Source organism: Xiphophorus hellerii, chromosome 22 (genome assembly GCF_003331165.1).
Source record: "Xiphophorus hellerii strain 12219 chromosome 22, Xiphophorus_hellerii-4.1, whole genome shotgun sequence".
NCBI classification, from domain to species: Eukaryota; Metazoa; Chordata; class Actinopteri; order Cyprinodontiformes; family Poeciliidae; genus Xiphophorus; species Xiphophorus hellerii.
Genome location: NC_045693.1, coordinates 20,240,270 through 20,267,641, shown reverse-complemented (window position 1 = coordinate 20,267,641; position 27,372 = coordinate 20,240,270). Strand labels below are relative to the sequence as shown.

The 27,372-nt window shown below is 38.0% G+C and overlaps 2 protein-coding genes across 2 annotated transcripts; both read left to right on the top strand.

The window, feature by feature from the left end:
* Positions 1-179: 179 nt before the first annotated feature.
* actn2b (actinin, alpha 2b) lies at positions 180-27,351 on the top strand. Its single transcript, XM_032553803.1, has 21 exons — positions 180-483; positions 7,803-7,917; positions 8,009-8,128; positions 8,893-8,979; positions 10,121-10,208; positions 10,561-10,639; positions 13,246-13,327; positions 14,307-14,392; positions 14,640-14,732; positions 14,935-15,165; positions 15,335-15,482; positions 16,000-16,150; positions 19,101-19,209; positions 20,354-20,494; positions 20,580-20,762; positions 21,027-21,161; positions 21,408-21,587; positions 22,988-23,134; positions 23,701-23,766; positions 23,858-24,016; positions 25,543-27,351. The coding sequence occupies exons 1-21, from the start codon at positions 358-360 to the stop codon at positions 25,699-25,701; spliced, it is 2,685 nt and encodes an 894-aa protein (XP_032409694.1). The 5' UTR covers positions 180-357; the 3' UTR covers positions 25,702-27,351.
* On the top strand, positions 16,548-18,861 carry LOC116713606 (uncharacterized). The gene is made up of 3 exons (XM_032553804.1): positions 16,548-17,189; positions 17,280-17,338; positions 17,413-18,861. The coding sequence occupies exons 1-3, from the start codon at positions 17,167-17,169 to the stop codon at positions 18,723-18,725; spliced, it is 1,395 nt and encodes a 464-aa protein (XP_032409695.1). The 5' UTR covers positions 16,548-17,166; the 3' UTR covers positions 18,726-18,861.
* Positions 27,352-27,372: the final 21 nt, after the last annotated feature.

Sequence of the window (27,372 nt, the reverse complement as noted above, 5' to 3'; positions counted from 1 at the left end):
TCTATTTCGGGGAAAAAAAAAAAATAAGTTCAATAATTAGGTCTGCCTCTTCTGCAGCATTAAAAAATAAAAAAAAACATTATTCCCAACAGGCTTTTTCAGAGTGTGCATGGGGCCTCAGAAGGAGGGGCTCGCCCCTGGTGTCATTCATTCAAGAACCGCCACTGGTTTAGGACTAATCACAGTCATTGGCTCATCCAGCCTTCTGTGAGGTCGGAAGGACAAGGCCGAGCGGGAGGCACAGAGAAAGAGGGGCAACAGCGGCTCTTAGAAGAGAGAGATTTACCTTAAATCACCGTCGATTTACAGGATAAGTTCACGTAAAAGCTTCGAGAAAAGAGAGAACACCGGGGCAAGATGATGACCCAAATAGAGACAACGGTGCACTATGATAACGGGTACGAGGATGAATACATGCTACAGGAAGAAGAATGGGACAGGGACATGCTGCTGGACCCCGCCTGGGAGCAACAGCAGAGGAAAGTATGTCTGTTTCGTTAATTATGAAACTGGTTTAGCTTGCTTTGCTTACTTTTAAGAAAAAAATAAACAATGACCAGTGGCTTTGTCATTGTCAGTATTATAGGTTTAATTTTAAAAAATCTGAATCAATTTGACTTTTTCCTAAAAATTAAATGAATAAGCCATTGCCAAACATCAAGCAGTCAACTTAACTGTACAACTTCGGAAAAAGATCAATTGTAATAGATTTATCCGGTTATCATCTTTTCAAAATAAAACACCCGATTGAATAAGCCATACTAAGGTGTCCCAGAAGTGTCAAAAATTATAAGAATAATATGAAAACCATATAGATTTTTATAAGTTTGTTAATATTCATTTAAAATGGGAAAAATACATATTAACAACTGACTTATTCAATCAATATGTTGATAAATATATGCTATACAAAAATAGTACTGTTCCACTCTACATTTCGTTGTTTCATATTGTTTGACGTTGAGGCTGACTAACAGCCTCAACCTCCAAAGTCACTACTCTCCTCCAGATACATTTCCTTAAGTGGACTTACTGCGATGTTTGCCAGTCTATTTGATAAGATACAGTGACAGTTTGAAGTATTCCCTGCTGCAAAGGATTTCACCTTTATTTACACAGGTCAATGTCACTGAGACATGAGCTCTGATTCTCAAGAACAACCAGTTTTAAACAGACGTAGAATGTGTTAAAATAACCCATAATCAGTGAAATTCGTCCAAATTACTGAAAAATACCAGTAAAAAAATCTAATTTAAAAAGACAACAGGAACTGAGCATAAAGAACAGGAACACAAATCTAGTGATGTTTTCTTCTTTGTCGCTAAATGTTTAAAACACTTCTGATTACTTAAATTTTTGCTTTTTTCCCGATTAGAAGTTGTAAGAAGAATCCTAATTGTTCTTTTACCAAAATTCAGTACACACTGAAAGGGAATATAGAAGAAACCTTAGAGTGCAGTGCTCTGTTTAGGCAACATAGGAAGTTTGATGTACTAACAAAATGCCAGTTATTCATTATAATGAAATTATACCAATGTAACAGTCTGGGGGGACAATTAAGGCCAGGGAACTAAAGAGGTTTTAATTCTGTGATGAATAAACAAACAAGCCTGACTTCTGTGAAGAGCTAAGAGTATATAATTTCACCATAATCAATTTGAGGTGGAAAGGTGACTGCAATTAGCAATCAAATGATAAATACAAATGTGCTTTGCAGATGAAAAAAAATTACCATAGTATACACAAAGGACCTATGATGAACTTAAACAATTATAAACAATGCAAAATGAACACAGCTAATTGGGTATAATATGCATTAGACAACTAACACAATGTTTCACATAAAATGTAGAAGTGACACGTGATAGTTTTCAGAAATGTAATTTATTAAAGCTGAACACATTCGTTGAGGTTTTATTTTGAAGGGCGGCTCTCACAATTTCCGGCGCCGCTCTTCTTAAGGGACGTCAGCTTGCCTAAGTCCATTGAGGGCGACTTTGACGGACGGATGCGGCGGGTACCAAACTGTCTAACAATAGCCGCTCCAGCGGCTCCACAGCCCGCTGCCTCTCCACTGATACGCCCGGAATGCGAGCTGTCAACAGATGCTTCCAGCACATGGTGACGCTCTCCGGATCAGAATGGACGCTGCATCTAATTTTAAACTAAGGACCAAAAGGCATTATAGTGGGGTTAATCCAGCGTCCTTGGGTTGGGGAATTCTTTTGTTTATAGAGACGGCGCAGAAATGTATTGGAGTTTACCAGCATCAGCTCAACCCAATATAGCCTCGGCCTCCCACACTGCCAATTGAGGTTTTTCTGAGCTTTAAGAGTTGGCTTGGGCCTTAAAACTGCATCTTCAACAACGCCATGTCCTTTATAACCCCACTCACGCCCTCACTGACAAAATGTGTATTTTTAGGAATAAGCTAAATGATAGATGCGTTTCTTATAGGCTACTTTTCTTTTTTTTTATTTTTTTTACCAATCATAAAGTTGTCTTGTGCTCGCCTCAGAGTAAGCATGAACTTCTCATTGTGTGATAACTGTGACTACACAGCAGCATCACTGCATTTAAGCTAAAACAAAAACATCTAAAATTATTCACAGCTTTGAAAAAGGATTCATCTTCTTCCACACTTTTGCTGAAGTACTTGTTTTTTGGTGTGTGACACGTACATATTTCTGATATTTGAACAATATGAGAACTTGACAATATACAAAAGTGATTATGTTGCTGTCACACAGGGGTAAACAGTAATTAACCACATTTTTAGGACAGCCGAGGTCATTCTTTTCTAGACACAGCCAGGTCTGAGTTCTGCCAGGCCTACAGAATCAAGAAATAATGTAAACAGCACCTATCTGACAACATGAATTAAGATGAAGAAAACAAGGAACAGTGGCGAATCTTCCCACAATTGGGCAGTCTACCAGAATTACTCCAAGAGCGCAATCACTAGGCATGCTGGAGGTCACAAAAGAGCTCAGAACAACTTTTAAAACACTGTGGGCCTCATTTTCCTTCCAGAACTAATGAAAAGAGGACACAAAGGCCTGTCCAGATAGGACCCCCAAGACTTTTAGCAAAATATTCAGTGGACTGACCAGACAAAATTGGAACTTTTTGTAAAGTGTCAGTCCCATCACCACAGTCAAACTACTAACAGAGAAGAAGTACGTTATAGTGACATTCAACCATGGTGGTGGCATTGTGATGGTAAGAGCCAGCTACGGTATTTGAGGACCTTAACTTCTTGTCATAATTAATGCAACAACAGCATAACCCTTCTAAGGAGGATTTCCGACCATTAGGTTTGTGAACTTGAGCTCAAGTGAACTTGGGTTATGGAGCACAGCAATAATCTAAAGAACACCAACAAGTCCAACTCAGAATAGCTAAAAAACAACCAAAAAAACTTTTGAAATGGCCTAGTAAATGTCTGGATTAAAATCTTATTTATTGACAGTGGACTACCTTGAACATGCTATTCTTGCTTCAATATCCTCTAACAAGGTTGAATTGAGGCAGTTTTTCCACAAATTTTCCCATAGTAATAAAAAGAGACTGATTACAGGTTATCACGAGAGCCCCAGGGCATTTTTTGTCAACAAGTCTAAAATAAGCAGGTGTTAGGTTTTGATGGACATCATATTTTTTGAAAGAAGTTAGTTTGGATAGCTTTTCTTCTCTTAAAAATGTTATCAAGTTTAAAAACTGCTTTTTGTGTTTCTTAAGATTTTTTTTTTCTGAAATTAACATTTGTTTGATTGACTTAAATCATTAATTTAAGTCAATCAAATTAACTTAAATTAGCTTAAATTACGTTGTGGCAAAAACGCAATAACAGGAGAGATTGATGAGTGGGCAACAGTTTTTCACAGAAGTCAGGTTCATTCAAAACAACAAAGCAATTATTTCATATGGAAATGTTTGAGAATGGTCCAGTTGATATTTGCACAGCAGTAGACCGGAACAAGACCGAGTTATTCTGTTTCGTCCATACAGCTGAAAAACACTCGAGTTATTCTTGCACTTCCTCTGGCAGTCCACAGAAACTGCAGGAGCAATATTACGGAAAATGTTAGCATTTTTGAAATTTACCAGTTACAGACCCACGCTTACTTGAAAGTGATTTGTGCGGGTGCACGTGTGTACAAAATAAACAGAGTGGACACTGCATCACTGAAGGTTTCACCCTTTAATGGGGAACTTCCTTCATGGGGCCCCTAGCTCGTCAATATGCAGCATGAAAGGGAAATTGTCTTGCGAATTTAAGTAATGATGTGATAAATCAGGAAAAATATGAGTGAGGATTTTTTTTTCTAGCCTCTCTGACCCCATGAGTACACAGAGTTACTAGTCACTCATTGGATGTATCTCACCAATATTTTTAGCTCCAATCGTCACTAGGCAATGGTTTGGGAGAGGATGAGGAGGGCGGAAAGTGGGCACCGGTGTTCTGCAACTGCGACTGCGTTCAATTTGGAGGACTAGCAGGCAACGTTTTTTTTTTTCTAAATAAGTAGGACAGCCGTCCAATGTCACATACACCCAGGGGAGGGTTCACTCAGTGCGGAATGTGATGCCCTTCACTCTGTAAGCCTGTAATATTCTGTTTTTGCACCGGCACCCAAGGGAGAAGCTTGAGTGACTGGATGGACATGCAAATGCGGTCCTACTGAGACCAGGCATGCAAAAAGTGTTCACATATTCTCATTCGATGCAACTTTGCTGTTGGTGAAGATCCTAGTAGCAAATTACACTACTTTAATAGTGAAAAATTATCTGATTTTACATATATTTCAATAATTTTGTGTGGGAAAAAAAGAAAAGAAAATTAGACTCAGCTGAAAGACAAATTATATAAAACTTGTTTAATGTAGATCAAAGTTAAAAATATAATTTTAGCTGCTTAATTGCTAAGTATTTCCGCAACATGTAAAAAAATAAAAGATTGGTCAATTCAAGCTAAATGAGTAAAAGTGAAACAAGTGTGAACTTCAAGTCTTTCCTGAATGACGTTTTACTGCTCACCACTGCTAACGCTTCACATGCTAATGTTTGTATTATTTTTTTTAGGTTAGACCTACTGATTTGGATCTATTTTCAATAAATCAAAATGCATAAACCAGACTGTCACAGGTTATTTAACAAAACCTGTGACAACATTTTTTAAAAAGTAGTTTTTAATCCAGTGGACTACAAAACCACCCACATTTATGCATATGCCCGTAATCATTAGGCTCAAAATGGATGGAGTTTTATTCGTAATACATTTGATTTGTAATTGAGTAAAGAAAATATAAAATGTGGTTTCCAATTTATTTTATTTATGTACTTTCCGCCTGCTGGTCATCTATTAGAACAGCTTAAGGAAAAACTGCAGATCATTGATTGATCCATTTCTAAAAAAAAAAAAAAAAAAAAAGCCGAGTCTGAAAAAGGCATTTAAATACCTCTGTGGTCTAGGGAGCATGGACAGTAAAGGTTAAAAAGTAATATGACTGCAAAAGCAATGCAAAAATGTACAGGAACACAAAAGATTTCAGAATCACAGTTATGTATTAATTCTTTTCATTACCTGTTCAAAGGCATTCTTGATAGGCAGGAAATGTAAGAATGTTTCATCCAAAAGGATGAAGAATTGTCTCATTGAAAGGAACGTAAAGCTCCACTAAGGCAATAACTCTTAAGTTATTGCCTTAGTTATTTCAATACTGGTTTTCACAACAGTAGGAATCTTTTCATCCTCTGCTAGAAAAGCTTCTAAGTACACTCAAGTTCTTCACTGCAAAGTAACTGTAAAGAGATAAGATACCAGACACACAAACTGGACTTATAAGGGATTTTCACTTTCCAAACTAAATAACCTTTTATCTGTTTTCATTAAGATTCAGAAAGTTTAACTTCATCTGGGTCTTGATTCCAGGTCCACAGATAGGCTGCAATGAAAGCAATCTCCCTGGAGGTATAATCCAAAGGCAATATATACAAGAATCCCACCAGACTTAAAACCACACACTAAATGCTGTGGAAAGTATTTGCTCCCTTACAGATTTCCTTTTTGTTTTTTGTCACTTAAATGTTTCATGCAATCAAATTTAATCAGATAAAGTATGCCAGAGAATGTGAAAATTGAAGTTTTAAATTTTTTTAATTTATCAGGAAAATAAGCTCTCTAAACTAAATGTTCCCTATAATAAATACAAATTCCCCCTATGTACCTACTAACTGGTTGTGCCACATCTGCCAGCAACATGTGCCACCATGTCTTTGTGATAACTGTGAAGGAGTCTTTGATATAACTGTGGATGAATTCTGACCCACTATACTTTGCAAAAAAAAAAAAAAAATTTCAGGCACACTAAAGTACTTTCAAGCATGATTTGGCTCTGTCAGGTCATGCCACGGCGTGGTAGTCAGATTTTCACTCCAGACTTTGACTAGGTCGCCCCAAAATCTTAATTTTTTATTTTTTTTGTGAGGCAGACAACAAAGTACAAGTACACTTGGGCTCAAGAACACTCAAATGTACTTGAGCTTAAGGTCAAGAAATTATGGCAAAGTATGTTCCTTCATGGCTGCAGAGTTTCTCTTTTGTCTTATCAATCTGCAGAGTATTTTTCCAAAATTTGCAGATCTCTTCAAGAAGTTTGTTGGAAACTGTGTGATGACTTTTTGCTCTTTTTCATCAGACTGGTCAAAAATGATTGTGAACATTTGCTGTTTTTTTTTTTATTATTATTATTTTTGCTTATTGTTTTATTAGGAACTTTACTGTGGCCTTAGAGGGCTTTCTTGAATGAGTCATTCATGCACTCTTTCAGTAATTTTAGTAGGCTACTTCTGGTAAAGTGTCCACTACATTTTCGCATAGGGTCAAGTATGTTTGATTTTTTTTCTCTGTAAATGATTGTAAATATTTTTTTGTACTTCTGTGATTTTAAAATTTGTTTATTGATCTGAAACATTTAATGCGATTTTATTCTTTTGCTGTTCAAAAGCAATAGCATTTGTTATTTGCAAGACACCAACATTTTCATTTATTCTACATTATTCCACAATGTAAAATAAATTTTAATATTTGATTTTAAGTAATATTTTTAAAAGTGTCCTCCTTCTTCTTACTCCCTGAAATTTTACCTGAATTAACAGCCTCCTGTGATAGGTGCTATCTCCAGATATGTCCACATGTCGTATTATTAGTGGTAAAACAGCAACAAAAAGTCAAGGAGGGATATTTTTCTTGATGTTGATAGAGATAGAGTTTATTTTTTCTCATTTCCGTCTCTTATCGTGAGCTACAGAAGAGAGGTCTAAATTTAACGCCTTATATCAACTGGAATGCGCTCTGGCTGGTTCCCTGGCTTTCATCTGCACAGTGCTGAGAACTCTGCTGCCTGTTCATGGAGAGACTTTATAAAAATAGGAGAAAGACAATGATCTTGTCTTAGAATGATTTACAGCATTTTAGGCCCCTGTGTACAGCACCTGTAGTTTGAATGGTCTTTGCAGAGGAACTATTGTAGCGAAAGTTCAAACTGGGCACTAGAGTGTCACTGAAGGTTGGCCTGATTATAGAACGTTGCTGTGAAATCTTATTAAGGTGGTCTCACTGTCTGTTTGTGTTCAATATGCCTAAAGCATAAGACTTATGATTGGACTACTTGAACTTAATTTATTTCAAACTTTGGGGAGTTCATCTTGCAAACTAGGTTTAACAGAGGTGAGAAAAAGCTTACTATTAAATTTAATTCAAGTTGTTTTAGCTGACTTGGGCAACCCTTTCTTATTAGACCTTCACAGCATGGTGCAATTCTCACCTGAGGAAGGCTGGGACCCAGATTGAAAACATTGAGGAAGACTTCAGAAATGGATTAAAGCTCATGCTGCTCCTGGAAGTCATCTCAGGTTTGAGCTCCTCAGGAAACATTCTTTTCCTGGAAGGGCGAGTGATTTTTTCCCAATCCGACATTTTTGCTTTATCACATTCTGCCTGTAGGAGAGAGGTTACCGAAACCCGACAGAGGGAAGATGCGGTTTCATAAGATCGCTAATGTCAACAAAGCGCTGGACTTCATCACAAGTAAAGGGGTCAAACTGGTCTCCATTGGAGCAGAAGGTACAGTCACACAAATCATCACACATCTCTGCACTGCTAAAGCTACTGGCATGCAGCTTCCTATGTTACCATATGCATGATATTAGTGCAGGTCCAAATGTGAAGAAATGAAGTTCAATTTGTATTAGGTTCTATCTTTACTATAAGGTGTGTGTGTAGACTATGATGGACCCTGTTTGGTATATTGCTTGTACAGTAGGAAGAAGGCCGTAAAAAATACATCATGCATAATGGCTGAATACCTTTTAGATTGTCATCTTGTTTTCAGTTTGTTTTTGTTTTTTTCAAACTTATTGATCTCCTGACCATGTTGGGTTGTAAGTTTGATGTTTAAACCAATCCCATGAGTGCCCCCAAGTGGTTAAACAACTATTAAATGAAATAATAATAATAAAAAAACTGCTTCAACTAGCTTCCTATTGGAGCCACATCAAGCACTTAGCATACTGAAGTGAGTGAATTCAGTCAGTGTCTGCAAAGCATAGAAGGAGGTAGGTAGCAGTGCCGCCTTCGTCCCCTACATATTACATTTTTAAATTAATGTAATATGTCGATCACATGCAAAAAGTGAGCAGTCTGACTGACGGAGATAAAACTACAAAGGGTATGGGATCATATTTAAGATAGTGGAGCATTGCTGGAGCATTATTTACTTAAAGGTCAAACAAAGACAAAGCATATATGCAATATACTATTGTTTATGAAGTCTAATGTATCTGTCTCTCTTGTAAAAGGATTGTAACTGTTTTGATATTGGATTGCAGAGATTGTGGATGGGAACGTTAAGATGACTCTTGGAATGATCTGGACCATCATCCTCCGCTTTGCCATTCAGGACATATCTGTGGAAGGTACGATTATGGATATTTGGACATTAAAGATACGGTATTTGAGGCAAAGCTGATCTTAACAGAGTGGAAACTGAAAATAAAAATATGCTAATTTATTGAACAAGATCTTGCCCCGATTTTCTGATAGGATGCACATCAGAACTCACAGCTAAGAATTACCTAGGACTGGAATGCCACACGTTTGCTATTTAAGAGTCCTATAATTTGTTTTAAAGACATTGTTGAGATGTTCCTGTTTTTAAAATGAGAATAAATAATGTACCACCTTAAAGATTTCTTGTGTCTTTGCGTATTGGTCTGACCGGACATTGTTTTGGACAGGTTTCTGTCCATTATTAATCCCTTATTGTTTTCTGTTGTTATTGTTATTAGTAATAATGTTTGTTTGATAACTGCTTTTTGTATTTGCTCAGGTTATTATTGTTTGATATGACTAGTCAACTGTGACGAAAAACGGCAACCAAAAAGTCCAAAAGGGGGGAAATAATTTTACAGTGTTTGTACTTAGGCTTTGCTTAAATGTCTGTAGTGAGACTTTAAATCTTTTTTTTTTCATGTTGACAACTTCCAAGCATTGGTAACTGGTTAAAACTACATATATTTACTGATGGAGCCACTTAAAAAAAGAAGTTGTACAACATAACTTATCAGTTAGTGGGTTCAGCTGTTTGAGAAATCTGTTCATTGAGTTCAGGGACAGGGTTTCAGAAACAATTATAAAATAATTATTGGCGAATTTCCCCACAATTGTACAATTAATTTTTCCAGAAATGTTTTAACAGTGACATTTGTTTGTAGTTTCTGTCCCTGTTATTATGTGAATCAGAAGCTTTAATTTGGGACCCAATGACCCAGTTGAGTCTTGTTATAAGTGTAAAGACAACACTTTTTTTAAATAGAAAAATAAAACTTAGTATATAATTTTATGCATTAAATTGGAGCCATAGAAGTTTCAGAAATATTACTGATTCAGAAATTATTTTTTACAAATGTGAAAAACAGTTTGTGTTTAAATAAAGACAGCAGCCGATCTATATTTCTAAGACTTTTGTACTTCAATGCACTTATATAAATAATTGATTAGTATTGTATGTGAAGAAAAAAACTTCCTTTTCAATTGTTAAATTGTTTGTCTTGTTAGAAACATCTGCCAAGGAAGGACTTCTCCTGTGGTGTCAAAGAAAGACAGCTCCCTACAGGAATGTTAATGTCCAAAACTTTCATGTCAGGTGAGTTTCAGCAATAAAATCTCGCTGGTGAATCTTATTTATTCTTTGGTTGCAGTGTTAGTTTATGTTATTCATAGCTTGTGTATGTCCTCGTACTCAAGCTCCATAGTCTCCCTTTCAACGGCTTAAGCAAAAATATTGTGTAAAATTTGGTGCATCTGCACAAAATTTACCATAAAGTTGAAGTTCTCAAGAACTTAAAAACTTGAGCATAGCATTGATGAAAAGTAGCCAAGCGGAGCTGTTGCGTCATTAGAGCTTCCATTGTTCCTGCTTACTGCTGGAATTCAGTTGCAGAAATCTCACGTCTGACCTGACTTGTTGGTTTTTCTCTGCCTGTTGGCTGCTGAAGCTGGAAGGACGGCCTGGCTTTCTGCGCCCTGATACACAGACACAGACCCGACCTCCTCGACTTCTCTAAGCTCAACAAGGTTCTGCGTGTTCGGTTCATTCCAACTAACACGCAGATTTCCGTAATATTAACACATTTGACATTGTGTGAGCTGATGAACCACCCCCATGAGATTTATTTATTTTCTTTTAATGATTAGGATTTGAGTTGTACAATCCTTTTTTCTTTAATACTTCACATGGAGTGTTCACCTTCCTGCCTGCTGGATTGTGTTATTACTGTGCTATTTAAAGTTTAGGTAATTGCAGGTAATAACCTGTGGCCTAAACCTAAAACAAGTTTATTTGCTACTATTTAAGTCATTTTTACATCAAGCATGTTGTTTGGCTAATGGTTTTAATGATATCCTAATTTAATGACTGTTTCAGCCTAACATAGAACGTTTTTTATCCTAAGTGCATTCGTTTAGTCTCACCTCATGCTTCATTAGCCTCAGCCAAAGCTGTTTTGTTACCACACACTTTCTCCCTGAGTAGCATAAAGAAAAACTGTTTGTCTCTGTGCAGCCAATTGTATTCACCTTGAGACAAGATTTAATGGCCATGACCCTGAGCGGTTGAGCATTTACTAGAAAGGGTCTTGACCAGTCCATCGAGAAATTCTATTTACGCTTAGAAGAAGCTTTAATATTTTCACCAGGCTAAGAGGAGATGGTTGCGTTAGCATTATGTTGGATGGCAGAATTCTACTTCAAGTCTCTCATAATACAAAGGCTTTCTTTAAAGCTCATATAAACTTACACTACCTGGTGAAAGTATTCATGCCCCTTGAACTATTCCCAATTCTGTATGTTCTAACCAAAACATTCAAAACATTTTCTTGGCATTTTATGCGCAAATCAAAGTGACACAAATTATGAAATGGAAACAAAATCATAATGTTTGTAATTATGAAGCGAAAATGTAAATAAGTGCGAAGACTACAAATGCTGTTGCACCTTGTAAAAGATTATTGAAAGTTAGATTGATTAAACCAGAGTAGATGCTCAGTCTTTTAATTATTTTCTTTATGTGTGTCATATGAGAGCACAAAAATGGAATTCCTATCTTTTTTTTTGTTTTATACAATTTTGAACACTGGAGAAACTTTTTGGATGACAGGTGAAACAGCTTCCACAAGTACAAAAGTCCAGTTGCCTCCCGCTCAAGCACCCGTGATTAAATTCTCAAGGTCTGGAAAAGCATTAGATCTTGTGGCTAAGGAAAGCTTGCATACCCAACCCCAAATAGCAACATCCACTTTACCCAGACTGAGAGTATCCTCATGCTGCAAACGTAGAACAGGGGAACACCAGACCTGGAAACGAAGAGTGACATTTTCATTTGTTTTGGAAACGGACGCACTCAGTTTTCAGCACACGGCTCATTGGCGTGACACGGAGTCGACCCTAAGCGTTCCCAGAAACATGAGCCTCGGTATTTGGAGAGATCAAACCGAGACTTACCTTTGGTATTGCCCATGTCGTCATGCCATGCTCTCTTGTTCCAGGGTGCCAGTCCACAAATGTCAGCAAGACGTTTGCAGAATAATCGTCTTGGTAATTGTTAGTGAAATCACAAGCAATTCCTCAAAACGATGTTGATATCATTTTGTTTCTGCCATTTATTGTACATTTTAATGTGCTCTGTCACATTTCCGCCCGTCAGTTGTGCTCATGCTGCCAGGAGACAGTTACATTGTGAGCCGTGCAGCTGTTGAGTCTGGCTCTGCGGAAACATGTTCATTAAGCTCGCTTCAGCTTACTGATACAACCCTTGTCAGACACTCGCACACAAACAACAAGCTCAGGGTATATCCTTTTGTCCGTTCATCTGTCTGTTCATCCCTCCATCCCACCAGTCTGCCACTCATCCTTCCATGCATCTATCTGGTCTACACTTGGATGTGTGAGCAGCTGGTCCTGTCATGTAATGTAGCGCAGGCCACCTGTTACCTTTATAAAACACTCTCACAGGGACAATAGCAGCAGGATGATGGCATGATCTCTTTACCGCACTCCTCTCTCCCTGATGGCCCACTTACCAGCAAAAGGGTTTAATGTCAGCTACAAGCTTAGTTTTACAATTGGATGATTTTACCTGAAAACTGCTAAACAGTTTTCAGGTAAAATAGGAGTAAAATATGCAGCTCTAGAAAAAAGAAGTAGATAAAATGATAAAAAAAGATGCAATGCCTTCAGACCTCAAATAATGCAAAGACAATAAGTTCATGTTCATTTAGAAACAACAATACTAATGTTTTAACTCGGGAGGAGTTTAGAAATCAGTACTCGGTAGAATAACCGTGAGGTTTTCATTGGGGTTCAGTGCAGTGGTCTCTCTAATTTTATTCCAGAGCTGTAGGTATAAACATAACATAAAGCACAGTGGTCATCACATACTAAAATCCTTAACAGTACCAAGTGTGTCTTTTTTAGCAGAAAAAAACCCTGTAGAAATTAGATGTCAGACAACTTCTACATCTCACATCTCTATGCCCTGACATTTCAAAGTTTTCTTTTTTATAAAGCTTGAGATGATCTTTAAAGCTGCATGAGAGGCATTAGATAAGCCAACATTGCTCACTGTGTGTCCTTAACCCTTATCCTTGTGTGTAACTATGCAGAAATTTGTTTACTATTTTTAGGATGATCCTCTGGGGAACCTGAACCTGGCTTTCGACATAGCCGAAAAACACCTGGACATTCCTAAAATGCTGGATGCAGAAGGTATTGTTCTCTGGAAGGGCTAAAAATAAAATCCTACCATCCATTTTTACTAGAGATGGAATGATCAAGGTTTTGTGGCTAATTTCTGATCATCGGTATTCATAATGTTTTGACCTGCTCATTTTAATTTTACCCCATTCTGATTTTGTCTCTAAGAACCACAGTGTGAATTGCTGTGAACGGCCATTAATTATCTATGTGCATTTGGTTTCAGAAGCAATATTACACAGTGTGAGAGAGCAGAAATAAAGACAAAATGGTTGTGGGAAAAATAGCTATAACTTTAAACTTTAAACATTATTGGTTCTCAAACTGTGACACAAGCACCACTTGTGTACTTACATTGCCTTTAGTGGTACTCAGAGAAAATGTGGATATTTAGCTATTTTATAAAGTGAATTTGGATTAATTAACTGTGCTATACAGTTAGCAAGCTGTAACAGCCGAACAATGGTTTGTTCATCATAAACCCACAGCCATAACTGATTGTAGCATAACTCTGAAATGTCTGTAGGTAGAGTGGCACATGCTGAGGTATTACTAGTTATTTAAAGCTTGAGAAACACTCCCTTTGACCCAAACCTCATCCTCCAGGACGTTTTTGCTTATTTTACATATAGAAATGCTTCAAAACATCTTGTGATAATGTACTTTTGCCCTTTTTTCTGGAATACTTTAAACTTTCAATATCTAAAGAGGTTATTAAACCTGATATTTCCACTAAGCATCAGTATTTCCAAATCAAACATACTCCATTACAGATGGAGGTTGAATAATTACAAAAGTAAAACTTAAGAATGTTGCTCTCATGCATATTTAAAATAGGTAATTCTAATGTTTTGAGTCTTTCCTTTGCTCTTTTATTTTATTTATCAAAACCAGTGAGGTTTTATTTATGCAATTTCTACATATGTCTTCTTTTTATTGCTGTATTTTCTATTTGTTTTATTTTTCTTTCCGCTCCGCTTGTATGCCGCAGATATCATCAACACCCCCAAGCCAGATGAGAGAGCCATCATGACCTACGTGTCCTGCTTTTATCACGCTTTTGCTGGAGCCGAGCAGGTACCGGCTGGGAATCCGTCCTGTTACCACACTTTTTTATATTATCCAAAGGCAAAGGCTTTCCAAGAACACGGCGGGGTGCAGAAATAAGCTGTCAGTTAGATTTGGACGTGGGTTGCTGATCAGCCAAAAGGCTGTGAGCAAAATGAGTTTTTTATGTGTTTATAATGATATATCGATGGGGAACAAGCCTTGCTGCTTCACTCTGCAGATTTAAATACGTTGTTGTCATGCTCTGCTCCCTCAGGCAGAGACGGCGGCCAACAGGATCTGCAAGGTGCTTGGTGTTAACCAAGAGAACGAGAAAATGATGGAGGAGTATGAGAGACTGGCCAGTGAGGTAAAGTTTCTTGTCTTTTTTTTTTGTTTGATTCATAAAAGTAGCTCGGGGGGGAAAAAAAAAAAAGACATCTCAGTTCTTTCTACATTCTGTTCCATCATACTGAGGCCCCCTGGAGAAGAAATTAATTATTCATCAGAGTTTTTCTTAAGAAGCTTTCCGGGCCTCCAAGCTAGCTACATTTTGTCTCTGCATGCCTCAGCTTCTGGAGTGGATCCGTCGCACCACTCCCTGGCTGGAGAACCGGACCCCGGAAAAAACCATGGCGGAGATGCAGCGGAAGCTGGAGGACTTCAGGGACTACAGACGCCAACACAAACCCCCGAAAGTTCAGGAGAAATGCCAGCTGGAGATTAACTTTAACACCCTACAGACCAAGCTACGCATCAGCAACCGTCCTGCTTTTATGCCCTCTGAAGGGAAGATGGTTTCTGTAAGTCTTAAGCTTCTTTTCTCCTCGTTATTATTGGAAAATAAGGTTGTTTTGTTTAGCTTAAGTTATTTTGTATTTGGGAAATGAAGCATGTAGAGTACCAAACAAGAGTGATTTGAACACTTGTCTATAACAAAGAATCTATGATACACTTTTAATGTGTCCTCAGGATATAACCAATGCCTGGCAGGGCCTGGAGCAGGCAGAGAAAGGCTTCGAAGAGTGGCTTCTGACTGAAATCCGCAGACTCGAGAGGCTGGATCACCTGGCTGAAAAATTTCGTCAAAAAGCCACCAATCACGAGAACTGGGCCAGTGGTTAGTTCTACTTAGTTTTTCCAAACTGGGTTTTAGTTTGATATTTGATATTTCTTTGAAATGTTCATGCAACACTTGGAAAAAAAGTATGAAATATTGAGTCAAAGTTATTTTGCTTTAAGAGTCATTTTTACAAATGTAGCACAAAACTATTCAATTAACCAACTGATGATTTTCTCTCTATAAAACCATAAAAACTAATTATGGAAATTAGTCTACATTTGAAAGATCCTCCTGCAGAGCTTTACAATCTACCCAATTGAATTTGGAGCAGGTAAATGCAAACCTGGGAAAAAAAAGAAACATCCAGGCAGAAAAGTGAATAAAAACTCCAAGCATCATGCACTGAAAAAAATTAAATTGAGCAGTGAACTGAAGGAAACTGGATTTATGTACAAAAAAGAAAGGTAAATCATTAACACCTGAACAGCAGAGAACAAGGTTCAGATCACACTCTCATTTTAGGTGTTTTTGGCTTCTGTTTATGTCAAATACCTTCACTTATTGGCTTCCTCAGGTAAAGAGCTGATCCTCATCCAGAAGGACTATGAGACGGCCACCTTGACAGAAGTTCGAGCTTTGCTTCGAAAACATGAGGCCTTTGAGAGTGATCTGGCAGCCCACCAGGACAGAGTGGAGCAGATTGCTGCCATTGCACAGGAACTGAAGTATGTGGTCCTCGTACCAGATGCTTGCACTCATCTGTCACTCTGAATCAGAGAGAGGAAAATACTAGCAAAGTAAACGGATGAAGGTTCTGTCTTGTAAATATTATATAAATTGCAATTTGGCGACAGTCTACACACTTAGCCTATCAGGTTCAAATGATGAATAACAATTAATCGGTTATTGTAAAGTCCTTCTGTAACTCTACATTTAAAATGTTTGTGGGTTCATCATCTTTAAATCCCGAGCCATGTTAATTTTTTAAGCTTGGCAACATTATTACAAAAGAAAAATCAAGTGAACAATTTAAAAAAAATAAAATAAAATCCATCAAAATCAAAATGAGCTTGCAATTTTAAAAAAAAGCATGAAAACAATCATTAATAAGCACAATAATAAAACATTTAGTCAAGTAAAGAATATGCAAAAAAATTTAAGTATCAGTTCAAATGTACAAATAATTAGATAAACATGTATATACAACTAAATGAGACACAGTTAATTTGAAGTAAAAGTAAAAGGAAGATAAAAATTTATTTGCTTTTTGAAAAATCTACATTTTGAGCTACCCACAAGTCTGTATGAAAGCTGCTATGAAAGTGAGAATTGTATTTTGTGCTTCAGCTTTAACTCTTAATTTGTCAGACAATAAACTTTCAACAGATTTTAAAATGCAAAGGTAGCCAGTGGAGAAACTCTAAAATTATTTTGCTGTAGGCTTGCTTTTCTGTTTCAGCATAAACAACAATAAAAAAAAAAATCTTACCTTTCACCAGTTTTAAACTTTAAACTATTTGTTGTTGATGCTGTTCTTAGAACATATTTTGTCACTGAATCTTATCCGAGCAGTAGGAAGGAAAGGCTTTTCTTAGAGCCCGTGGGGATTTCAATCAGCAGTGAATGGCAGGCACCTGTGTGCAGTTAAGCTCTCAGTCTGAAGTTGGCTACCGAGTGTTTCTGGTGATTATTTAAGTGGCGTTCACACAAAGGCAAGAGAAGGTTCAACTGAAGAAGCTAAATGGCCTCCTGGGTTTGTGCAAGGTATGTGGACTGGTTTGATGGCAATTTTTTTTTCTTCAAGTCAAATTTTCTGTGTTTTAAGATTTTGACAATGCATTTAACTTTTTGTAGCCAGTTGTTCCTGGTTGTTCTGTTCAGCTGGAGTGTCCACAATGTTCCTGTTCAAAATGGTGGGTTTTGTAACTTTTATCTCTTTCCACATTTCTGTAGTCTTTTTGTATACTAACTTATTTTCTCTCAACAGGCTGGGGACAGTCTCCCATGAGAACTGGGAAGGTGAATCCTGGACCCCAAAATGCTAAGCCTGAAGGCTCCCGTCCAATGTCTCCTAATCCAGCTGGTACTTCTGTATCATGGGTGGTTGTTAGACCCCAACGCAAAAGCTCATTTGTGCGACCCTCCAATCAAATACTCCCTGCGGTCTCTCTAGTGCCTAACCCTCCCAAACTCCTTCCTACTCTGAAGCCAGAAGGACCTGCTAGTATGTGGTCAACTGAAGCGCCAAAGGAGCTTCCCCTCCCTGCTTCTGATCCTGAAGGCCTTGTGGCGTCGCTGCCAGTTGCATCTCTGACAGATCTTTCACCCCATCCAAAACTACAAAATCCTTTTGAGATTCTAGAAATCACTCCTCCTCCCCCTCAAAATCCTAAAGAGTCTGCAGTTTCAGTTGTTGACCGTCCTGAAAGTCTTCCTTTGCCACCTTCAAATCCAGAAGGTCCCAAGGTCTCGTGGCTGGTTGACCCTGCAAAGAAACTTTATTTTCCTTCCAATCCTGAAATGCCTCTGGTCCCCTGGAAAGTTGGCCGTCCTAAAAATGTCCCCCCTCCTTCAGTTCTAGAAGGGTCTGCAGATAACTGGTTGGCTGATCGTTTGCTAAAGGCTCAAATCCTCCCTAATACCAAAGGCGCTGATACTCCAACAAAAGAAATGGTTGCTCATCCACCAACCTCAGAGGATGATGCTGTAAGCTGGGTGGTTCAGCCTCCCAAAAGGAAGTTGCTTCTTCCAAGTCCAGAAAGTGCTGATCCTTTGGGGTTGACCACTGACGAGCATGAAAGCGACCCATTCAGAGCTGCTGTTGCACAACTTGGTGAAATGCCTCTAGAACGCTTTGCCTCTTATCTTCCACTCACACTTGACCTCAACCTTCCACCTGTTGTGTCAGAAGACTCTTCTCTTTTGCAAGGAGTATCAGAGGGTGAAACTGAGCCCCTTGCATATCAAGAATCCTCTTATCAGGGTGGCGAGTTAAGCCGCTATGCCTCCCTCTTTGAACATGGAGTCTCGGAGCATGAAACAGAAGACTACGTCATTCCAGTGTACCTTTACAGTGCAGGAGGGATGCCAATTGGAGTTATGCCACTGCCATACCTGAACCAGGTTGTGCCGAACATGTTTTACTTCTTGAATGGGTGGCTTCCTCATGGTACTGTGTCACACGTGCAGACAAACTATGAGGCTGGCGGAGACTATACAACTCAAGTTGGCTATGAAAAATACCCCTTCCCTGCAACTGAAGGCCCTGGTATTGACAGCCAAGCTAAGGTTTCTAGCTAGCACTTGTAGGCTTACTGAAAAGATGACTATCCAGTACAGAATTAGACAATTGAGGGTTAAAGGCAGCCATAGCAATTTCTGCAGTTTACACCCATGGTCTTGACTTGAAGTGTTTTAAAACTTGTAATAAAGGGGGGAAAAAAAAAGCAACTTTGAATGTTTGTGTGGTTCTTGAAGTGCTTCAATGTTGTCTAAAAGTGTTTAAGTCCATTTAAAAATTATAAATTTGGATCCAATATTTATAAATGGCTTCTGTTAAGAGGGAATATCTTGACATTTCATGTGAACTAAAGATTGGTGACTGTAAGTCCAGCTTGTTTTAGGTACTACTTTGTAGGTGACTCTGGCCATAAAACTTCTTTTATTTTATTTTAGTGAGCTGGATTACCATGACATTGCGTCTGTAAACCAGCGTTGCCAAAGCATCTGTGACTTGTGGGATAAACTGGGAACCCTGACTCAGAAGAGGAGAGAAGCACTAGAGGTGAGACAAAACCCATCCTTACTTGTGGTGATGAGATGTAATTTAAGGCTTTTCATTCCTGAAAACATGCCAAATCTCCACCAGAGGGTGCTGATGTTTAACAAACACATTTGCCCATCTACACAGAACTGACTCAGGGTTCTAATAACCTCAAGAGTGTAAATAACTTCAAAATTTTAGCTGTAGAGTACAAATGTATTTCTACTGAAAATGTGGCTTATGTCTCAATAGTCACTTCCTCTGATCCAAGCTGGTCATTCCAGACCTGCAAATGTGTGAAGGCCCGGGAGAAGTGCCAAGGATTAGATCTGAATGACAGTGACAGGGGTCGTTTTTCTGTCCAAGCCCCTGCTCCACATCATATTCATGCCTGTGGGGAAGAGGCTTCGTCACCAACGACCGAGCCAGAGTTTAGTGGGTGGTGGGGATTAGCTTGGCCAAAATGGCATAAGACTCCCTCACCCTCTGCTCCCACCTTCTGCTTTAAGCAAAACCAGTGAGAGGATGTTTGGATTTTAGATGTGCCTTCCTCTCTGAGCTTGTTCAAATTGCCACATTACAAATACAAACTTGTGTAAGTTATTGGGCTCTATGTGGCGAATCAACTATAAAATAGTGCTATGTTTATTGAGAATTTTGCTTTTTTTTAAAATAATATATATATATTTTTACAGTTTGCCATGCTTTGTAGATCCAACTTTTGCTACAAGTATGTCTGGAAGTCTTTTGCTTCTGCTCAAATGATTTTGAAAACTATTTACAAAATGTAAAATAGTTTAGGGTAGATCATTTTGGATAGAGATCAGTGAATAGCAAGTCCTTACTACAGATTCTCAATTGGAGTTAGATCTTTAGCTGCTTCATTGTAATTAATTTAACTGTAGTCATCTTATTTAGAGATATGAGTACAGAGGGCTGAATAAAAAATGCCTGCTAGACTTTTATTTTAAATGTCTACATTACAAAGCAAAGTTCTTGTACTTTAAAACCATACACATCCATAAAATCCCCTAAAAATGTGTCATAGTTGTTTTAATGTGAAAAATATAGCAAGAAATTCAAATGGTATATATATTTTTGACCTGTGTAGCATTCCATATGCCATGTTTTGATTCTGAAAATGTATATCTGGTAATCCTATCAGCGTGCAGAGAAGTTGCTGGAAACTATTGACCAGTTGTTCCTGGAGTTTGCAAAGAGGTCAGCTCCCTTCAACAACTGGATGGAAGGAGCCATGGAGGATCTGCAGGACATGTTCATAGTTCACACCATTGAGGAGGTCCAGGTAGGACTACGGCACTCCCCACGTTTGTATGGCCCTCTCATTGATAAAGTACCAAGCAAGACCAACATCAGTATATCTTCTCCAGAGTCTAATTGCTGCTCATGAGCAGTTCAAAGCCACTATGCCTGAAGCAGACACAGAGAGACAAGCCATTTTAGGAATCCACAATGAGGTGCAAAAAATTTCCCAAAGCTACGGGATTAAGGCCAACATTATCAACCCTTACTGCACCATAATGACGGAGGAGCTTCTTAATAAGTGGGAGAAGGTAAGTTCAGTTTTAAAACCCGCACATGCATGCATGCATTATCTTCAATTGTTGGCATTCAGCTGGTGGTTATTTCCCTGTTTGAAAGGATTAATTATGAGAAGAGGTGCATAGGTGTTGGTGTTTAAATGCAGTAATTAGGTGATGATATCTATTTATAAGGGTATAATGTGTAAAATCATATAGATACTTAAAATTAATCTCCTCTTAGGGGGAAATTTCTCAGCTTTTACCATTAGTAAATAGCCTCTGTATGTGTCATAGGTAAAGAAACTGGTTCCTCAGAGAGATGGTTTGCTCCAGGAAGAGATGGCACGCCAGCATGCCCACGAAAGGCTGAGACGTCAATTTGCTGCCCAGGCCAACCTGATTGGACCCTGGATTCAGGCCAGGATGGAGGTTACCGTAGCTTTAATATAAAATATATATATATTTTTAAATGCCGGACCACTCGGATGCAAGGTTCTTCTAGGATTTTTGCTGATAATTAAATAATTTAATTAATCTTTTTTTTTTTTTTTTTAACATGATGCCTACAAAACTCTGACAGACTTTTCTGTTAGTGGCTTGTGGTATCTTTGAGAAAACTGTCTGAATTTAAAATTAAATTGCCCCTGTTGCACACTGATTTTTTTTTTTTTTCAGGAAATTGGGCGTTGCTCTCTGGAGATTGGAGGCACACTGGAGGACCAGATGACCCAGCTTAAGCAAATGGAGCACGTGATCATTGCATACAAGCCCAACATTGACAAGTTGGAAGGAGACCACCAGCTAATCCAAGAGTCGCTCGTTTTTGATAACAAACACACCAATTACACCATGGAGGTACAGGAAAGGGCAGATTAGTTCTGAATATACGTAAAAACATGAAGAGTGCTTTAATTGCATATGTTAAAATTTATTTTTGAACATATTTACAGATATGTGTGTGTCTAGGTGCTTTGCCAAGGTGTCATTACTGCCAAAAGCTTTTCATAATTTTTCACACTACAACCACAAACCTCACTATTTTTATAAGGTTTTTATTGAGTGTTGGCCAATTCAAATTAATACAAAGAGTAATTGTGAAGTAGAAAGAAAACTATACAGGATTTTCAAAATTAGTTTGAAATTTGAAAAGTGTGGCATGCATTTCTGTTCATCAGTTCTGATTTGGGGTATGTTTAACCAGTTTTGCACATCTAGACAGACTTTTTTTCCTCTTTATTCTTTGCTAAAGAGCTCAAGCTCAGTCATATTGGTTTGATTAAAAGTATCTGAACACGAGCTTTCAAAGCTGTGCATGTTCCAATACTTGGATATGCTTTAATTCAAACCATTCTGTTGCTGACCTGGCTGTATGTTTAAGTTTGCTGTCCTACAGGAAGTTGCATTTCTGGCCTAGTGCTATTGCTAAGTATTTTTTCCAACCCTTTTGGATTTTTCTATCAGCTCTGACCAGTTTCCATGTCTGCAGAAGACATACATGGTGTTGTCATTGGTTGTGATGTTTCTCGGTGGGTAAATTTCTGTCTCTCTTGACCAACTTTAATCAACTGCTTCCACGTGTTTGCTGTGTGACCCCTCGATGGTGGCAAACTAAATTTCCTGTCACAATGGCTTTCTACTTGCCACAATATGTGGAGTACAGGACTTATAAATGTTCTGTCAACATACTCTCTCATGTGAGCTGCAGCTCCATCATAATTACCGTGGGACTCTTGTTTGGCCTCTAGTTTTGGACCCTGCCATGGAGTCTTTCTGCATTGAGTTTTTCTATTTATTTGTGGGTTCTTTCCAAATGCTCTGGCTTCCTAGCACATCCCATCAATATAAGTGTTAGGTTAATTGGTTACTCCAAATTACCCTTTGGTATGATTATTTGTGTGCATGTTTGTGCATCCCATTTATCTCTGTTTTGGCCTGTGATGGATTGGCAACCTGCCCAACGCCCTACGACCACTGGAATTACTTGGATATTAATGATAACCATTTTATTTTGTAGATGGTTATCTGTAATACTATATGAAAAGCTTGAAAAAGAACCCCCAACAATTCTGGGTTGTGTTGGCAACATAAAATTACATTAAAATATGTTGATGTTTGTAACATTAGAAAGATCTTAAAAAGCGTAAGCTATATAACACTTTTCTTAAGCACTGCAGTGTTTGAAAAACACAACTATTTAGTATTTTCAGATATGCCCTCCTCCTGTTAACATGTCTGCTCTGCCACCACATCCACAGCACATCCGTGTGGGATGGGAGCTGCTCCTCACCACCATCGCCCGAACCATTAATGAGATTGAGACGCAGATCCTGACCCGGGATGCCAAGGGCATCAGCCAGCAGCAGATGAATGAGTTCAGATCTTCTTTCAATCACTTTGACAGGGTACAACCTTATACCATTCACACTCCAGGGGTCTTTCTCTGGCTTTCTGAGTTGATGATGAAAAGCAGCAGCATCAATACAGGAGCAAGTAACGACTTACTCCTGTTTCCAGAGGAATCCTTGTACCACCCAAGGGCAACACCACCCAAGATATTCCTCTTGAGTTTTTTTTTTTTTTAATCTTAAGCAGCTTCAGGGAATATTCTTATCTTAGCATGCTGCTGTGACTTGAATTTCCCATCTATTTGTAGCTGTTAATCATGTGCTGCACCATCCTACTATTAATTTCCGATATAGGTAATCAATAAGGTTTCAGCATTTTTCACATTGGCATGACATTCTGTTTCAGTTAACTGATTTTAACACGGTAGCTATAACCGTTCAGTGCTATGAAGCCAAATTCACTGACATTACAACAGTTGGTGCTGCAAGATTTTTTTGACACACATGCTCTGCTTCATTGTGTTGCAGCCAGAGACTGGATGATCCAGTCAATATAGCACATGAAGTTCTTTAATATTATCTGACTTCTCTGTTCCCTTTACATTTGACACGTCTGACTGTAGAAGAAGAACGGAGCGATGGAAACGGATGACTTCCGAGCTTGCCTCATCTCAATGGGTTATGACTTGGTATTGCGCATCTTCCATTATCAGCTTTTTCCATTCTTGTCCACTGTACTCGAAAGCTCGCATGCTCACTCTGAAATCATATCTGCTTCAGGGAGAGGTGGAGTTTGCGCGCATCATGATGCTGGTGGATTCAAATGCAACAGGGATCGTCTCTTTCCAGTCTTTTATCGACTTCATGACCAGAGAGACGGCTGATACGGACACTGCCGAGCAGGTTGTGGCATCCTTCCGGATCTTGGCAGCTGATAAGGTGTGTTGGTTTGAGCTGTAGTGGCTGGCTGGGTGGCACGGGAACAGATATTTTAAGCTTTTCTTTTCCAGTCACTGTTTCCATGCCGTCGCCTTGCTTACCATCTAATATTGTGTTCATGATCTCAACATGCAGTACCAGAGTCACATTTGTCGTACGCCCGTTAAGAATATGTGAAAAGTTTTAATGTGAATTTGTCTTTTCTGGCATCCTCATATCATACAAAACAATTCAGAGAAATTCAAACTTTTTTTTTTTTTTTTACATATTTTTTAAGAGATTTCAAGTTGAAAAATATTTGTTTTAAATAAAATTACATTTGGTTTAATCTATTTAAAGTAAATGTAACTGAAGCATTTTCAGTTATATTTTTCTTTTTAACTTCATTGGAGTTTTTTAAAAAATCTCTAATTCTGACTTCATGTTTTCTGAGGTACAAATGACACAGAGGCCCAGTCCTTTCAGACCGGACAAGAACCCATATCTATCTTTCTCCTCTGACAATGGCAAAATACTAAGGGAAGTAAAATATATCTCCAAAGTTCAGTATGGAGAACAGCATCAAAGAGCGGCAACTTGAGGTCACCAGATGCCATCTATATCTCTATGACAACTGGCTGTTTTGGTCTGAAGGCTTATCTGTCCTAAAATCACAAAAGTAAATATGTAAAGCCTGTTAAATGCTACCACACCTTCAACCTGAACTTGAGTTTTTCAGCAACAAGCACTTCATGTGAATATAGTGAGAACAAAGTATGAATATTTTCAAAGGCACTGCTTGGAAACTACTAAGTAAGGTGAAGAATTTTTGATGCTAGGAGCCTGGTTTTATGCCAAAGGCTCTGGGAACCTCGTGAACATTCATAAAATCATAAAGCTTTTGAATGCTACGAGATCTGAATAACGATCTGGTGACCTCTTAGGGAAATTACAGTAGGTTGTTACTGGGTCTTCCACCAAGATAATGTTGAGTAAATGTAGCCAAATCTGTACAGAAACAGTCCAGGTGGTACAAAATCAGTCTGCTTCCAGGATTTAATTCGCAAGACAGAAATCCTGAAACTTCATTTCATTCACCATGATGTATTCTATTTTTATTTTAAACACTACCCTTTCATAGTTCTCTTCAGGAGTCAGATTTTACAAACGGACTTAATTTCCTTCCACATGTTGTTGCCAATCTGTATATATTTTTACTTCCTTTGCCTGTTCACCCCAATATGAAGAATGAAAGTGTGTGCAGACAGAGCCAGCTTTAATGGAAAAAAAAAAAAAAGCCAATTTTTCATATTGATGCCGACAGTCTCTCACTGCCCCCTGGTGAGTTTGTTGAAAGAAAAATATCTGCCCTTACCATGTTTCAACAATCCACACCCTCCATCGAATAAATATACTCAAATAAAAACTTGCAGCCACAATAAAGGGTGAATTTATTTCAAAGGCTTTCACATACCTTTACCAGGATTGGAGACAAATGTGGCCAGCAGCGTCTCTCCTAAACTCAGTTTTGTTTTCTCCCCCTGTAGCCTTACATCCTTGTGGATGAACTCAGGCGGGAGCTTCCTCCTGAACAGGCGGAGTATTGCATCATGAGGATGCCTCCATACAAAGGGCCTGGAGCTCCACCGGGAGCGCTAGACTACACCGCCTTCTCCACCGCCCTCTACGGAGAGAGTGACCTTTAACTTGTGAAGACCTTTCGTTGGGCCATTTTCAATCATTCTCACTCTTCCCACTCTGTATCTTTTAATTAAAATAACTAAAATGCATACTGCATAGTGACGCCACACATGTTGAATGAGTACAATGCTTTCTTCAAAGCTTCAAAGCACCAACAAAAAATCCTATGCTTTTTTGTTTTGTTTTTTTAAGTGAAAAACCATAAATACATTACAAATTACTATGAAAAATCCAAATAATTGAGGAAAAGGATTCAGCATTCGTCCTGACTTTAGTTTTAGTGCTGGAAGTAAACTAAATTTCTTAGAATGCCTTCTATATTTATAAAATCTAATGTGCAGATAGAGAAATAGATTTAGCACATGTTGCTAAACACCTTCTCTTCCTTGCAGTGTTTAAGACTATACTCTAGGTTCACATTGTTTGCACATTCTGCACGCATCCCTTTAATCCCTTGAAAAAGAGATTTTAAATCTCAATAGGTTTTTATCCTGGTAAAATAAATGAAAAATGAAAATCAATCACAAGATAACTCAGCTCTGAAGCTTATATTTTTATAGATCACTTGAATATTTGGGAGTTTAATAAAATAAACACCAGCCCGTATTAAAGACATGAAACTTGAGATCAGGAGCAATAATTGAATTAAAACGTGGCAGCTTCTTATCTGTCTGTATTAAGACGATCTCAAAAAAAAAAAGCTTGTTCTGAGATATCAGATTTAGCCCACAAATTAACAGATAAACCTGGGAATTTGAGTCCAGAAAATATGTGGTATTTTAAAATATATTGTGAGAATGCTTTAGTGGACACACCAAAATGACAAACCCAAGTTCATGGTGTTTAGCAGAAAATCAATGACATGGTTTGGCCCCGATTTGTTTGGAACGCCATGTAATGTTTGTGGCTTTGTTTGGACAATACCCCTTTCCGATACGCCACTTTTAAGTGTTTAGAATGAATTATGGTTTGGAAAAAGCTATTTCAGATCCACTGCCATCCATCAATAAACAGTGGGTTCCCACAAGCCAGAAATATGCATCACTACACAGAAAAAAAGGGAAACCACATGAATGCAAAAGTAAATATTTACAATGGTTTTAATATTTCTTAAGCTGGAAAACACAGAATATTAAATATGCAGTATTCATTTCGGCAGTGACGTAAGGTGAAATATTATTTGGCAGCAACACACCAATTCTTCCACATGGAAATACAAAATAACTGCTGAGCAGCAACGCATAAAGCAAAGGCAAGTACACTTTTCTACATTTGGAAAACATACATAATGAGAATTTTGTCTTTTCCTTTGTTTTGAAGCATACATTAGTGGAACTTCCTTCATCCTGAAAGACAAGACAAAAATATGGATCCTCTTGTATGTTTTATGTAGTTTTCATATTTGATTGCATTTACAGAGTAAGCGTATGTGGGTCTGCAGCATTGCAGTATGTCTGTTTTTCATTTGGCTTTATTACTATTTTAATAATGCAAGTAATAAGTAAATGCAATCAAAATTGCATTAAATTCTACCTTCATGTTGATAATTGTAGATTCACATGAAATAAAAATCATTTGGCCCTGTGACCATGAACCTTTTTCAAATTGTACATCAATTAATGAATAACGCCAATAAAGCATTGTTGCCAAATTAATCCTTTGAGTCTGGTGGATTA

Excerpts from the sequence above, each read along its gene's own strand:
- LOC116713606 (XM_032553804.1), top strand. The coding sequence starts at position 17,167 with ATGGCCTCCTGGGTTTGTGCAAG. Across the intron at positions 17,190-17,279 it reads GCCTCCTGGGTTTGTGCAAG|CCAGTTGTTCCTGGTTGTTC; the intron begins GTATGTGGACTG and ends AACTTTTTGTAG. Across the intron at positions 17,339-17,412 it reads CAATGTTCCTGTTCAAAATG|GCTGGGGACAGTCTCCCATG; the intron begins GTGGGTTTTGTA and ends TTCTCTCAACAG.
- actn2b (XM_032553803.1), top strand. The coding sequence starts at position 358 with ATGATGACCCAAATAGAGACAACGGTGCACTATGATAACGGGTACGAG. Across the intron at positions 16,151-19,100 it reads GCCATTGCACAGGAACTGAA|TGAGCTGGATTACCATGACA; the intron begins GTATGTGGTCCT and ends ATTTTATTTTAG. Across the intron at positions 19,210-20,353 it reads AGAGGAGAGAAGCACTAGAG|CGTGCAGAGAAGTTGCTGGA; the intron begins GTGAGACAAAAC and ends TAATCCTATCAG.